The 16,799-nt window shown below is 40.5% G+C and overlaps 1 protein-coding gene across 1 annotated transcript in view; it reads left to right on the forward strand.

Moving 5' to 3' along the window:
• The window catches only part of ARHGAP32 (Rho GTPase activating protein 32), a 272,203-nt gene that overhangs the window by 195,439 nt on the left and 59,965 nt on the right, over positions 1 to 16,799 (forward strand). Inside the window, exons 10-11 of the mRNA XM_067309997.1 lie at positions 249 to 326; positions 10,384 to 10,465. Coding sequence (XP_067166098.1) covers positions 249 to 326; positions 10,384 to 10,465 — 160 coding nt within the window. The remainder of the gene's footprint in view (positions 1 to 248; positions 327 to 10,383; positions 10,466 to 16,799) is intronic.

Here is a 16,799-nt window from a genome sequence, read left to right on the forward strand (position 1 = left end):
AGCCTGCTGCTTTTGAGAATCATTTCCCTATGAATAGATACAACAGCTGTATCCTGTAGGTTGTGTAATGCAGCAAGTCTTCTACCTCGCAGTTTGATTCTGCAAAGGCAGATGTCTCAAGATTTGCATTGGTGCAGTTGCTCACAAGTTTTGTGATTTCATGCAGCATGGAAGAATGCATTCATTTGACTTGTGCTCTCTTCCTAGCCACATTGCGGGTTGTGACTGACGTTGCATGTCTTTTTCAGGTGGGAGACATTGTGTCTGTTATTGATATGCCTCCAAAGGAGCTGACCACATGGTGGAGAGGCAAACATGGATTTCAGGTAGGCATGAGCATCAGACTTGATAGTGCGACTTGAATAAAGGCAGGTAAACTCAGCAATACTGTTCATAGAGCTGCTGTGCCTGCCGGTGTCTACCTGTGAATATAAACAGTGTGTCCCTACACTGGAGTAAGAGGACTTCTACTTTCTCTCTGAACTTGGGCTAGAGGGGGTCTTCATAGGAAGCTATCCCCTTACCTATGCAAGGTAGGAATAGCCATAACCCTTTGCTCTTGATGAACAGCTGGCCTGATGTTAGTAGAAGCTTATGTTGCACCCCCTCCGAGACAGCTGACACTGTTATCCAGATCATCCCGTTCCTTCCACTATCTAAGAGTTAGATCAGGCAGAACAAAGAGGATTCAGAGCAAACCAGTTGATAAGACTCTGCAGTTGACTTGGACAAGCCACCCAACTAATCTGTACTTTCTTGTCTGCATTTATTAGAAGGTTATATTATATTACTGGTCTCTGTAAAAATTATAGCAGAGATTTAGACTGAATTTTCAAAAGATCCTTAACACACCTGAGAACTAGGCACAAAATCTTTTGAGTGGAAATGGCTTTTTCCTTGTCGTTGGCTTAATCTGCAGCTTGGCTTTGCTCTTTAGGAAATAAAAAAGGAGGTCTTTATTTGCAAAAGCAAAAAAGCCAAAAGCTACTGAAAGCTCGGGGAACCGACTTTCTACTCTTCACACTGTGGTGTCTCGCTGTTACAGCTCCTTTCACGCAGAGGGATTTTCATGTGGCGGTCTCTCTGTGAGTAGAGGGAATTTTGAGTTTCCTCTGGAGCAAACTCAGAGGTGACCTGACATATGTATGTTTTGGCCAGGGAGGTCTTCTCAAAGTACCTCAGATTTTTCCTGACAGACCTTTCTGTGTCAGACCCAGGTGTGGTTGTGCTGTCATTAATAACAGATCTGTGTGCTGCCAGATCACCGAACAGTACAAATCCTATCTGGATTGAGTGTTAGTTATATGATTGCATTTCTGTCTGATTAGCCAGAGCACATGCGATAGTTTTTGTTGGCTTTATAGCAGATGTGGGAGTTCAGATAATGTCTCATTTGATGTAAAATTAGAGTAGCGTGGACACATGATACCTGAGATGAAATTAAGTTTGTTTGTAGAGTTAACACACTGGTATTTCTTGAACAAATTTGACTGTTCTTAGGCTAGTTTTGAACAGTGTTTTGTCTTTGCAGGGTTTTTGTTCTGATTTAGAAGCTCTAAGCCTGTATTTGTTGCACTGTCAAAAATTAGTGAAACGACTCAGTATGATCAGGCTATGTCATGTTTAACTTTTGAGGGAATCAGCAAAATAAAGCAGAACTGCCTTGTGGCCTGCGTATGGGGTGCAGGCACTTTGCACGGAGCTGGTTCCCTGTAAGCGTACTGTATCGCCGTGTAGGGTGTACGTCCCGTTATTCTCCGAAAGCTCCTGCTTGCCATTAGACTGGTAGAAATTGTGACTAGATGTAAAAAGAGTCACTGGTGATTAAAGACACCAAGAAGTGAGGAAACTATTTTACGGTTGTCACTGCCTTCTGTCCCTCCAGTCTAATCAGAGTAATCCTGTTTTGCTTTCCCAGTACAAAGACATGGTGATGAGGAAACCGCTTGAAAAGAGGTTTGTCTGCATCCATGCACAGTCAGTCTACTGACACAACAGATCCCAACAGCTGCAGAAATAGAGTGCTATATTTTTGCTTAATAGAAAATTAGGGTTGTAATACTCTTGCATCTTAATTTATAAGCCAGAGCCCTTCGCAAAGCGACAAATAGAAATATAGCACCTATAATATATGTTTCAGTAGCTCTCAGAATGTGTTTGCACAAATGCAGAAAATGAAGTTAGTGTGTTTTAAGAAGTTACTGCTTGTCAGCTGGGATACGGTAACAGGCCATCTGTAGGCTTTCTGCTAGTGCTGACTGCAGCATAAAGCTAGTTAGCTCGGAGGTGGGTTTCAACAGCTGCATCTAAGTTGACAGGCAGTAATTTCATAAGCTATGCTAACTCAGTTATTACTACATAAACATATCTCTTCACATAAGCATGCATCTGATTTGCAGAGATGCATTTTTCCTCTGAGTTGACAGTTTTTGTCGTTTCTTTGCAACGTACACATCAGAGCTTTTCATTTCCTGAAACACCAGCAGCTCTCCAGAGATGCAAATTCTAGTGTTGTACAAAGGCGGGGGAGGGTTTTTTAACCTGTGCTTTAAGTTTAAGGACCAATGCTATAAGTGTACAGAAAAAGCCCATTTCTAGATTTAATGCACATTTTTGATGTTACTAACTGCTGCATTTGAAAAGAAATTTGGAGAAAAGGAGTTTATACCTGCTGTTGATACACCAGACCTGCAGATGTGGTGCAGTTCAGTAAAGAAGTGGGGTTGCTGTATACTTAAAAAGACAATATAGGTGAAGAACATTGTGCATTCAAGGGTTCTGGGAGAAAGAAAAGTTTGTATTAGGAAGGTCAAAAATGTTAAGGAACTGTGAGACCGTCAGAATGACTTAAGTTGGGAAGGGAATCCAGAAGAACTGTGAAATAAGTAGCTGGAGGGAAAAGAACTCAAATCAGGCGATGGATAGAGAGAGATGTTGAGAAAAGGAAGTAGAATAAAAGGAAATTTTGGAAGAAATTTAGGAAATGGAAAGAAAATTTCTTTTTGCACAGCTTGAGCATTCGTTCCTCACAGCTGCCTCTTTCAGACCTAGGAATCTGAGAGAAAGCAGCTTGACTTTTATCAAGATGCAAGATGCCCTGCGTCCTGTGATTAGCCATCTTCTCTGGAAGTCCTTCTAATGGAAAATCCCCATCTACAATACATGAGTCTGTGTACAGACAATGTCCTTAGAGTTACCTCGTGTCTAGGAGAAGCACCTACAGTCACAGGATGAAGATAATATGAATAAAATCACAGCTAATAGGAAGTAATTTCAGGAGCACTGGAGCTGATTTCAAAGGCTTCCCCTCCCCTAGCGTATTATAAGGCCAGTATCAAGTTTTTATTGCTTCACTTGGGGTGGTTAATCCCTCCCTGCTCCTTAATCCTCATTCAGAAAGTTTAAATGATAGATGAATTTTCACGTTTGACAGGAAGTGTCTTGTTTCATTAGTGCCAGATCTTTCCCCAGAATGATGGATTGGTGGCTACAGAGAGCATCATGTAACTCACAGAAGGTCCAAAGACTAAATGTTTGGATTGTTTGTTCATGTTACTTGACAGATTTTTGGTTCGTGCTCAGAATGGAGCATGGTTTTATCGAATGGACCACAATTTATATTGCATATCATGTTGTGATAGGACACAGAGCAACGCTTCACCAAACGAGGGGAAAAATGACTTCTTGACTTGAAAGAATTTATCTGTTTTCATGCATGGAGTGTACATAGATTTTTGTAAAAAAAAAAAAAAATATATGTATTTCTTCTGACCAAGGGAGATTTGTACATTAAAGGCATTGCTTTATATATGTATTTATTATTTATTTAAATCCGCTTCGCAGTGAATTTTCCCTTGTTACATTAGCAGGAACTGCCTGTGTTTGTGTGTGAAGGCACAGTCTTCGAGCAGAAGTGCATTCATCCATACCCAAACACCCCGTCTGTTAGAATGAAGGGTTTCTCCGTCTTGTGCAAGTGAACAAGAAGCAGTTCTCCAAATGTCCAGAGAAAAGCAAATCTGATAGGTTTCAAGTATGTTCGGTTTAAACTAACGGCAGCTTGGATTCAGTAAGGAAATTAATTTGTTCTTTGCCAACCAGAGCTATCCTTCAGGAACGTTAATCCTTCGAATGTCTGTGTCCCAGCTGCAGATGCCCTTCTCCCAATAGCTGATCTAATGACTGTATTGCAAGACTCTTAATCCTGTGCAGAACAAAACAACCATCGAGGCTTCTTATCATTCTCTCTGATTAAAGTAAAACGATTTTCAAGACATTTCTGCTTGAGCCTTTAATTTGAACGTCCTTAGTGACTCACTGCTTTCTTTATAAGATTGTTACCTAAATTACAGCCACCTCCACATTAGCAGCCTTCCAGCTCTCTTTGTTCCCATCTTCTTTTTCTTCATCCTTTGTCTTTTCAGTATGTAGCTCTGTTTCAGACAACTGAATCACCAGGACAGGTATTCTCTTTGCCCCTTTTTCAGTGCACCACTCCCTTTTGATGTTCTTAGTAATTCTTGCAAGGGCTCTTTAAAAATTTCGGACCTCCAGTTATTGGGTATAGTTTCATTTGTTGCACTAGTGCACAACAAGAAGTTACACAACTGCTGGAGGTGACACAAAGCAATATACAGGAGTGTGTAACTGGGGGTGGAGGGTGGGACCGGACTTTTTGGCATCAACCAGTGCTTACATCAGCATGAACAGTTTGTGAAGCTACAAGCCCATCCTTTCAAATCATGTTCCATACCGGACCTGAACGTGGGATTTAAGACTGAATAGATTTCCCCAAATGGACACACAGTCTTGGATTGGTCAGGAGTAAAAGAGGCTGTGAGTTGAGAGCGTTTGCTTGTTCGTATTTCTCTTGTGCATGATTTCGTAATACAGAAATTTTGTAATAAATAAAGGGTATGTGACATGAACATAGGATACCACTTAGTAAAAGTGGCCTGGGAAAGCAGAGCACATTTATGTGGCTTACATCGCTTTGGAAACACCAGTTCCTAAAGTAAGACATGTAAAGCCGAAGTTTGAATTCTGGTTCATGTGCATGGATTTGGGAGCTCAGCGCTACAGGCAGCCATCTGGCTGGAGAATGATATCACCTGCAAAACAGGCAATGTGAAAGAGCCCGGTGGACATGGCAGCAGTGACGTCGTTTCTCAGCCAGATGGCCGCTTCCATCTGTAGAATGGTGCCAAGTGCGGTAGCAGATTGGGCCAAATGATGTCTGCATGGATTTGCCATAAGAAGGAGTTTCCTAGTCTGCGCACACGCACTCTGCTGGATTGAGCAGGGGGTGCCCTTTTCATGTAGGAAATAGCAAAAGTTTGCATGGTGTAGGCACCCGTCCATGTGGGGTGGCGTTTCCCTTGTCATCCCAAGCCACTGAGCCCAGCAGGAGCGAATGCGTTTCTCTAGCTGAGCAGCAGAGATTTCTCACACCCCGCTGTAGGAACGTGTGGCCTTTGGTAGTGACGTTCAGCATGCAGGTGCCTGGTAGCTCAGCCGCTCCGGGAGGTGTGACTGCCAAGGGAAGACAGCCTTGGACCAGCCTCACCTCGTTTTCCGAACTACAGCATACCAGTCAAGTTTCTCGCCCATTTTAGAGGGGCACCGGTTAGCAGAGGAGCAGGATTGTTGGTATCCTCCTCCTTCCCGTTTGTATTCACGCAAGGCTGAGCACTGTCTTGCCCAAAGAACACGCTGCATTGATGAGGGACATTTTAGGCTGCATCTCTGAATTTCTCTGCCACTGTCTGAGTTTTCTGCATGGTCAGCTAATGAAAAGAGCAAGTGTTCACGCTAGTGTGTATAATTCAGATTAAGAACTGCATCCATATTATCAGAGTTGGGGCGGAAAGTAGAATGATTATCTACTTACAAAGTTATGTTTTCAAAAGATGTTTTGGAAATTTTGTCTAGGCACAGGAGATCCTGTAGTCTGGTAAAGGAGAGCTGAATATCTTGGCCGCAAAACTCCTCTAATTCCTTTTATTCACAAAGAGACTGTCCGTGTGGGATTGCGCATGTAAATTATCTGTTCTGAAAGAAGCAAAGCAGGTCCAGAACAAAACACAGGCTTTTGGTGTATAGGTCTTGAGACGCAACAGAAGAACTGCAGTTGGCCGTTAGTTCATGAATTTATCATGGTGTTGTTTCTTTCACAAAAATTTGTGCCTGGAATATCATGTTACATAGGAAGGCTTTTCCTAAATTCTACTCTACTTCTCTGTATCCAAGGCCAGAGTGTTGGAGGCTGCTTTTCACTTGCAGCTGTTTTCTGTACCATCAGCATCATCATCTATACATGCGTGAAGGGCTCAGTATTGTGGTTTGGTGTTGGACACGTGGATGATGGAAGGCAACTGCGTTCAGTAAATGATTAGAGTGCTTTTAACGCTGCCAGGAAGCAGGGGGGAGAATTTGGTCAGTTGTTGGGCCCTGAAATCTCTGACACGGTGCGAAGGATCATCTGTCCCTTTCATTCAGGTTCCTGGAAGGAGGGTTCATGTGGATTTATTTGTGGCATAAATGGAAAAAAGGGGTGAGGGGAAACTCTTTTGGGGAACAGAAGGAGGTTGAGAAAGAAAGAGAGATGGACAGGGCTCATACGTTCTTGTCTAGGAGTGAGAAACGAATAAAATGCTAATGTGTGGGGGTTGGAGCCTTCCTCGCCTGTACGAGGGAGGTGCTTCTCCGTTTCCGCTGCCCTGGTTACAAGTACAGTTGCCTGGCAAGCAGCATATGTGAAAATTCTGCTCATGAAAGCCAAACTAGCAATAAAAAGTTGATGTTTCAGTGTTAGGATTTGCTAGCCCATCAGGGTTTTAAACTAGAAGAGATGACTTTTTTTGAATGAAATTTAACCCATGCTCTAGCTTATGTTAAAACCAAAAAGCAATCAAAGTATCTCAAACAAATGATGTTTCATGTGTCATTTATGTGGCTGCTGCTTTCTCATTTGCTTGGATTCACTCCTCATGCACTGAAAGTGATTACTGTTCTTTTTCCCGTAAAGCCTTGTGTATCTTCCGCTTCTAGCAGAGTCTGGCATAAAATTAAACAAAGATACAATCGTAGCTGTTGTAGAAATGTTTGTCTACAACAGCAGCCTGGGCTTTCCACCTTGGTTAAGGTGTGTAGTGATTTTTTTAACCTTTAGATGACCTTGTATTTGTCTAAATATATATTACCCTTGCTATTAATTTTAGTATGTTGCCAAAATCCTTTAATCCTGGATCAAGCTCTAACAGTGCTTGCTACATCTGTTGAGATTAACACTGGGACCAAAGTCATTTATTTATGCAAAATCGTGGAAAACTTTCCATGGAAGGAAAAGCAGCAGCTTTTAAGTGGGTGGGAATGAGGCACAAGTTATGGGTTATGACCCTGAAGATGGTCTCTTGAAGACCTTGGAAGAAAAGCTACATCAGTCAGAAAATGTAAGCCATCAGAACTATTCCCAGTAAGTTAAATCAGAGAGCTTGTCAAGCACAAGCGAAAATTCTCTTTCCCCTAAAAGTCCACTCTAATTATTGATTGTGAACACGGCAAAAAGGATATGTTCAGGGCAGGTACCACATTTTATGTGGGAAACCTTCTGAGATACTGAGAAGCAGTGACAGAACTGTCATGGGGCTTGTTTCATTTTTAAATTCATGGTTAGTATTGTATATTGCATCTGGTAATAGAAGAAACATTATGTTAACAATCAAAGGCAAAGGAGTTTTTGATTACTGTATAGGCTTTGGTTAAATTTAGTTCCACCATTTTTCATTATGATTAATGGAAGATTCGTATCCAAATATTTCAGATTTCTTTACAAATCTCAGGCATAGACTTTGTGGGTCTTTATCATGCAATTGAAACAAAAAAAGAGTTCTCAAAGCATTGAGAATGAAAGGAACTTATTTGCTTCAACTGTGGAGCGTTCAGATGTTTCATTTGTGCAATGGTGCTGAGACTCTAACTGCATGTGTACATTTTTCCTAACATAAAAATTGTCTCCTGCATCTCTTGCGCAGGAAATGTCCAAGAGAGACTCTTAGCTATAGTAAAATATTTAAAAATCACATAATGCATCTGTTTAAATACCAGTACTTTTTGTATATGTGCTAGTCGGCCTGTTTCTCAACATCTCCTGGCAGAGCAGCGGCTTTGTGCTGTGAGCCATATGATGAAGGACTTTGTATGTCATGCTAGGATTCATGCTCTTTTCCTTGTGCTGATCAGTATACTTCTATCTATGAACTGCACAAAAATCACCACTGCATTATATAACTCAGAAGTATCATCTCAGAGGCTCATCTGCTGCCTTATTGCCATACCTTGTTGTAGCACTTGACCAAACTGTGTCTGCATGAGGTGACTTGATGCTTTCAGCTGTCCAAATCACATGCCTGACGCAGGGCAGGAAATCCTGCTTCTGCCTTCTACAGGGTGTCTTGGAAGGGAGGTTGTCCTTGAATTACATGTCATTGAATCACAGTACAGAGGCTGTGTTGAGTTGGGTGAGAAGGTCGGATCTAAGAGTAAAAGGTCTGGAAATATGAACTGTGGACAAAAGTTTCCAAAAGCTCTGGTTGGCTTGACTTTCATATTGGACAAGTGTAAGGAGAAGGACACTGTGCAGTGGACCTCACTATCCGACAGAAGGTTGGGATGCCACGAAATCTAAACTGCCTATCCGTGCAAGGACTCAGCCCAGGAATGATGTACTGGTCAGATCTTAGTCTGAGTCCTTAAATAGGGAAAGGGGAATAATTTCAATTCTCCCCAGATGTGGGGACTGTTGAGTGGCATGTGAATATCTGAAATTATGTCCTATCTAAAAAGCAAATTAAGATCTGCCACATGATCTAGTTTTTAGCCATTATGCTGATTTAGATAGTCTCTCCAGCATTTCTGACCTAGAGGGGATGCAGGAAAAAACGCAGTGTTAAAGGTCAGTCCAGGAATGCTGCGAATTAGCATTTGATAGTAAGCACTCACAGGACTTTGCTGTAAATTGGGCACTCGTGGGTGTCTTCATTGCCGGTGATGCTGACAGCAGAGAAGTTGCATTCTGTGGTTGTCAAAACTTTTTGCATAGCACTGCTATGTGGTAGCCCAGGGAGGATCATTGCTTTTGAAGCATCTGTAAATATTGGCTGAGGGGATGCTTGCCTCTGGGATTTGTTTCTGGAATATTGTTACTGTTTTGGCCTGATTAGCAGGTAGAAAGATAAATCGTAACATGACAGTTAAACAGCTTGTGCAGTATGTTTGTCAGCTGTGCTTTCAAATGATTTTTCAGTAATGGGGATGTGGTGCTATCCGCTCTTATCCTTTGCTGATAGGGAAGGTAGGTGGCAATGGTTGCTCTGGCTTGTCCGTGTTCGGAAGCAGATATGAGAGTACACACCAGGGGTCCTGGCGCTCGTTAGAGGTTTTTTCCCTACATCTTGCTCTTTCTTCTAAAACTACTTCTGTTTATTTCTAGTCAAATTACTGGGTTCTTAGTTACAAATGAACATCTCATTTTACTCTGTATATTGTATTAAACCTATTCTCAGCTCTAAGACTAAGTTGAATTCACTTTAACCGAAACCACATTGAACTTTTTTAGCGAGATCTTTAAGCATGCTTAATTTGAATGCTTCAAGAGTATCACTGATTACCCACGTTCATCAGATCAGGCACACTGTACGGCTAGTATGCAGCACAGAGCTTTGGGCATTCAAAGTGTCTCCTCTTAGCGTATCATAGGAGAATACGCATTTTTCTGTAATGAGACTATACAAACATGCACATATATTGACCCATATTTAACTTCACTTTTTTAAAGGAATAAAATGTTAAAGTGCTTGTTAATCTTTTTGAACTGTGAATTATTTTGACAGTTAAAAAAAAGGCCACAGTGTTGGTGAAATTTGGATACAAATAACTGAGATGTTAAGAGCTAAGAAGTCTTTCTGTCTTCCTTAAATTTCATGTTATGTACATGCAGCCAGGTGCAGGAAACCAAGCTTAGTCTTTCTGTCTCTTCAGTTTCACATGCGATTTAAGAGTATCTAGCACACTTGTCCTTTCCCCTCTCCATACACACAGTTGCAAGTTGATACCTCTGTCCTTAGAAAACAGGTTTATAACATAGTATTTTACAGAACTAATAATTTGGTATGTAGATTTTTTTTGCCTGCATCATTTTGAAAAATTTTTATTGTTATGCTGGGTCATTTTAGGTTGGATAATGTTATGGAGTGTCAGGCAAGCAAAGTTAGAGGAAAAGGTTACATGTAGCTTCATAAAGGCTATAATTATACTCAAGTTTAACAATTCTGATCTAAAAACATAGCATTCAATATTCTGTCTCTCTTTCTCTTTTTATTACAGGTTGGATTTTTTCCTAGTGAGTGTGTTGAACTAATTAATGACAAAGTTCCTCAGTCTGTGACCAATTCTGTGCCAAAACCAGGTATGTATATTTAGTTTTAAGGTGCAGTGAAATAAAATGGAGTCTTTTCAGTGTTCCATGCTTAATATATGCTTTATATGTATCATGTCATCCTCTGTATGTGTTGATCATCCTTTATACCTACTATGTTATCCACTGTATGTGTTGATCATCCACGTTACCTGTCTCTGAATAGTTGCCCTTATTGAGTGTCTTTCATCTGCAGTGTTATGTAAGCTAATATCAACGTTCATCTCCTGCATGTTTTGAAAGATTTTAGGCTTATAAGAATTTGAGATTTCTTCAGCAATCTGTAACTAATGATTCTATGCAACATCCCAGGTCTTGGTATCTTAAGAGTGTTGTACATTAGTTCTTTTTCATACAGAACATATAAATGATCCAAAAATGTTTATGCTGACTTAGATGGAACAGATAAATTAGGTACTGGAAGCTGCTTTATGTTTGGGGATTATGGAGGAAGTCAGATACAACAGAACTTGGAACCCTAATTGCTTCCGTTCTGGGTATATAACTCCATCCACTTCCTGCTGTCCTTCCGGACAATTATGTGTTATATGAAATATAGGCCAATTAATACCAGGCTCTGCTGATCAAAGGAAAATTAAATAAAAGGTAAGATCTTGGACCTGATTCTAATGGCATCCTTACTAGCATACACTGGAAGTGATTGCAGGTGTATGTGCTGGCAAAGCTGAGGCCTCTGTAGAAATTACTGGTGCTGAAGCTTTCATTTTATTCTTCCAAAATACACACACACACACACACACACACACACACACACGTAATATTTAAGATCACCCTAACTGCAGTTTGTGTATCAAGAGAAGCATTTTAAAATTGCTGATCTTTTTCAAAAGGTTGTGCAGCAGGCATAAGCTGATAGTTGGTTAACTGGTGAACTGGTGTTCATCTACTTTCTCTATTTTAATGCTGTTCCTTATCTTAAAAGAGTGATTTGATATGTCGAGGAAAAAAAAGATGTGATTCCAAAGCTTGATACTTTAGTAAGGAAATACATTTCATCAGATATTATGTTAGGGCTCAGGGCTTTTGGCTCAGTAGTAAAAAGTCATGAACACCCAAAGCTGTCAGCGTAGTGCAGTAATCTGCATGCTTCACAGAGCTGGCAATTTAGGAAAATACTTTTCTCAGCCATTGGTATCTCTGGTCTTTGTTATTCCTGGGAACATTCAGATGTATTTCTTAGAATCAGTGTCACACAGATCTCTGGCAATTCAAGGCACTGCAGCAGGTGGCCATTCCATAAATCCAGTATCTGCCTCTTGTTGTTTGAAGCTGATCTCTAAATGCTGTGATCGGTCACTACCCTGTAGTCCATCAGCTAACGCATGTAGACAAGGGCAACTTTAAACCTGAATACAGGCTAGGCTGATAGAGACAATCATTTGCAAGTGCTTATTGTTAAATATGGCTCAGGCAATTAAATGTCATGCATTGATGGTGAGTAGTTTTCTTGCTACGCTTTAATGAGAGATAATGAAGCAGCATGGATTAACAGATTCTCTTTGACTTTAACAACACACTAGGGGGTGGATTTCCTCTTTCAGTCATGGGAAACATTTGTTATAAAGTTGATATAAAAAGCCCAAGTCCTATTAAAAGTAATATGTTGAAAGATATTGCCATGTCATGAGGCCATCACTGTTGACCTCCCTGATGGTTGTTCCATACATACAGTTAAACGCAGAAAACTACTCCTGAAGAACCCTGATAAGGTTTCAGATTCCAGTATCGCTAGAACTAATGTTGCAGCTGCTTCTGTAATCCTTCCCTGCTCTTCTTTTGCACGCAGAATTTATGATACCATTTCACTGTAGCATTATGCTTTCTATTTTTTCCACCTTGGGTTGTCACTGCACTTGTATAGTGGAGGCAGATGTCTGTCAGACTCTTCCTCAGCTACAGAAGTGGTGACATGGAGGAAGCAGGAAGGACTTGGGGAGGAGGTTCGGGCTTGTTGAGTGTTATGCTGGAGAACTCAGGGAACTCATCTGCCTGGAGAAAAAAAGAATGTGCAAAATACAGAAGGGGCGAGCAGAGAAGTGGGGGGAGGCAGGAGCTTCAGTGTCCTGACCGGGGTTGCCACGCAGCTGCACAAGCTGGCTTGCGTTGCCAGCACAGTACGAGAACGTGGCACCGGGGCAGAAATGAGCTGCTGGAGCGGAGTGAGTGGCTTAAGCGACGCTGCTCTGAAATGTGAAACTGGATCCTTCCAAGTGGTTCCTCCAGAGCCTGGCTAAGGATTACACTGGTGGGCTAATGCAGAAGAGTTTGAGCTTTCCTCCCCCGTATTCTGTGCTTTTAGTGTATTCTAATCTACAGCCCAAGCTTCTAGGATGTTTCCCATACACTTTAAAATCCCCATAACATAAATTCCCCCCTTTACCTAAATTTTAAATGTTAGATTGGCTTTTTTGCAAGGAATAGAAAGAGACTTTTCTAAACAGAACCACTTGGAGATTTTGTCCTTACTTGACATTAGCAGGGTATTTCATCCAGAATGAATGTGAAGTTTTAGATTTGGGCTTGATAAGGAATGTTTAACAGCATGCAACCTTTTTCTCTTTAATCAAAACATTGTTTGTAGAGCATCTAGGACATTTTGCAGCATAAAGCTCTTTGCCATGAAGGAATTTACAGACATAGAACTGCTTGTGTTGTTTAATTGTCCTTAGATTTGGCTGGACTGAGTAATCTAATGAAAAGCAGATGGAAAGCAAAGAACTTCCTGCCCTGCATTTTTATTATTATTTATAATTAGAGGTTTTGATTTACAGAAGTGATGAGGACAACATTTTAATAGAACCATAAAATATTGTATTGGTCTTAAATGCAGTACACGTAATGACTGAAGTTCAAATGTAAATGAAATGCAGGCAATCAGAGAGGAAGGGTGGGTTTAAATACAAACTCTGCTTTTACAAACAACGTTTTCTTTGACTGCAGAAGTACATGCTCACACCAGTGATAATGCAGCCAGTGTCTGAGATACATAGAAGGAAAACTGACCTTGGAGGAAAACCCTGTCCATTTTAGTCCATTCTGAAAATTCAAAGTAGTAAGAAAGAAGGGTTTTTTGCCTTGAATCATCACTGAAATAGATGAAACTATCATCTCCCAAAATACTGCTTGTGATCTTAGCACCATAGTAACGGAGACTGGTAACTCACTTTCAGTATGAAGTAGGTGCACTTGCAGAGACTTGTGTGCTTGTGTGGGCACGTGCGTGCACCTACATGCAACACTATGATCTGATAATTAAAGTAGGTTCCATTATTGATTAGTGAAATTGCTTAGAGTTTTCCTTTTTCAAACTTTGATGTCATTCACAAATGCTAGGTTTAGAGACGCTGAACTTAATTTCAAGTACATTTCAGAATTTATTCTATGAACAAGCTACCTCAGTGCTCGTAGACTCAATTTGCGCATATGAGAAGGGCATACAAGGAAAAGATAAGGTGCCTAGCATTTCCTGGAAGTTACTTGTTGAGTAGCATTGTCCCTTTGTTTTCCTACTAAGCTGGTGCCCCAAATTTTCTCGTGTTCAGTGCTGTAAGAAGATCCCTTTTTTCAGGCTAAATGCAAGCTGATGTCCTGACTGTTTCTATTTACTTAAAAAAACACTGCACAGATCCAGGAGGGCAGTGTGAGCTCAACAAATCCCAGTTTGTTTGAGTGCTTGTTGTTTTCTCCTTTCTAAATTCTTCCTGAATTCTTGCTCAGATACAGTATTGTAATGTTTACTTCTTGATCTATATTATTATATTGAATTGGTATCCAATATTTTATAGCTAATGCCATTCACTGACAATTTAGCTGAATTTCATTATTACTACAGATGGAATCAGGTCTTATATAAAAAGGTTTCTGAAGAGATATGGGATGAAAGATTGTATTTGAAATTCAGATAGTCTTCTTGGTGAGAAGTAAATCTTTTAAATATTCATTGTGCTGCTTGGAAGAAATAAAGAATAGCTGTTTTGTTTTTCCCTTCTAAGTGAACATTTGGGAAGCGCTTGCATATGGAGGCTGTTTACTCTTCCCGTTCAGTTGTGTCCAGCTCTGGTTGGTCTTTTCCAGGAACAGCGTGTGTGTGTGTGTGTGTATTTGTTCCTGCTGTCCCACCTCGCCAGTTTTGCCTAGCTAACAGTCGCAGGCAGCATGTCTCGGGTGTCTGTTTCATTCCATTCTTTCTCATACTTCTGGATATTTGCTTGGTAGTTTAACTATTTCAAATCTCCTATCATGTTTCGTCTCATACATGCAATTTGTTTCATGTCTTTAGCTAACAAGTAGCATGTTGTTGTGTACCTCACCCTGCCTCGGTGTGCTTACCAAGCCTTTACTGCCGTGTGCCTCAGCGTGACAACTTATTTGAAGGTTTCTGAACACTGTTGCTTTTTGGGGAGCATTTAGTCTCGATGGGGAAACAAAGAATAAAGTTGCAGTTTGCAATGTGAGAGCTTGAGCTTTAGTCAAGAAATGGGGGACAAGAAGGTAACATTTCCCCTTTTTTTCTTTTCCCCCAAAACTCTAAACATTTTAAAAATTCGGGGTCATTCTCACCAATTCCTCAGTCTTGCTTAGGACAAAGACTGAATAACCCAGCAGCTCCACCTAACCTTATGGAGGATTTTTCAAATTCCTGTCTCATCCATTCATTTAATTTACATTTATCAGGTAAATTTACTTTTATTATATACAGTTAATGAAGTTTTAAAAGGTGCTTGTTAGTATTACAAGCTGTTGTCAATGAATAAATTTTTTTTAATGTAAATAACAGGTTAATCTGGGTCAACACTCCCAATGCAAATAATCCACTGAACTTCAGGAGATTTGAAATTTAGGCCTGGATTAGGCAACAGACTGCTAGGGGATCTGTGCAGCTATCTGTTCTGACTTCCTGAAGACTCTGGTACAGCCCTGAATTAATTAATTTTAACTGCAAAAATGGAAATTGAGTTACATTCATTGTTTAAGAGCTGTTGCAATCATGACAGACTCTTGAGAGGTAATGCCTGCTTTGAAACAGGCTAGCTACTAATCTCTAGACAAAAAAAGTAGTGTTTTATTTAAAAGATCAGGAAGAATAAGGTGTAAACAGAATGTACATTCTGCAGAAGCCCTGGCTGAACAGCCTTTAACACTGCTGAGCGCACAGTGTCTTAATTAGTGTTTTCATAAGCAAAATATGGAAAGATAAAATATAAGTAATTAGTACCATTCCTGCTAATCTCACATAAACAAAGCGGTTGTTTGGTGTTTTACACACAACTGTCTCATTTAATCTAAATTAAATGAAAATTTTCTTGTGCCAAGGCAGATATATATTTTCAGTGTGGAAGCAGACAGGGAATAAACATACTAACACAGCCAGGGCTGCCAGATCTCGTCCTTGATGCACTGGACTGCAAATGTGCTCTCAGTATTGACAGACCTAAGGACCAATCCTTCAAGAAATCATGTTCTCTCAGCTCCCGTGGAGCTCCCGTGGAGCTGTGAGTGGTCAAAGATTTCAGGCTGAAAGATCAGCAATGTGAGTGTAAAAACATTTTATTTAGGTAACTTGCACACATCTCCGCTGTTCTGAAAGCGATCGTGAGGCAATCTGGTGGGCTATGCGCTTAAAAGAAGACCTTAGCAGGACAATGTCAGCTTGCTTAAACCCTAGATTTGAACTGGTCTAATCTGTGGAAAAGTGATTTCTGGATTTCTACTGACTTTAAATTGCCTTTAGTTTAGTTTCTTTTTAAGAAAAGAAGGCCAACAGTTGGGGCTCAGGCATCAGGATCAAAGTCTCCGCCCTCTTTGTAATGAGTTAATGGAGAAACCCTGTTGTCAAGATGAAAATGTTGATCTTTGACAATTTTGCTTTCCTTCTTACACAGAATGAAAAGTAAGATAAAGCAGCTGCCTGCTTTAGCACCGTTAGAAATGGAGCAAAGCTAGATTCATAATGAACTCAGTTATGCAAAATGTCAATTTACAAATTTGGGAATTGTTTTCTTTTTTAAGTGGTTGGCATTGTCCATGTATATAGAGAAATGTTACATCTTCCAGTCCTGTTTCTGACTCAACAAAGTACTTAAATGTAGGCTTAACCATAAACACATGCTTAGCAGACATTGAGAGCAGTGCAAACAAATCATACGTTCCACTGGGGTGTTTGGCGGGGATGGGCCTTGGGCTAAGAGTTCAAACATGGTACGTGTTTTTTCAGAAGAAGGACGTGCATTTGGGTGGGGAATTCCAGGATCCTAATGAATTTTCAACTTGAAGGATTGGGTCTGTGGTGGTACACTGCACTGTA

Source organism: Apteryx mantelli, chromosome 23 (genome assembly GCF_036417845.1).
Source record: "Apteryx mantelli isolate bAptMan1 chromosome 23, bAptMan1.hap1, whole genome shotgun sequence".
NCBI lineage: Eukaryota > Metazoa > Chordata > Aves > Apterygiformes > Apterygidae > Apteryx > Apteryx mantelli.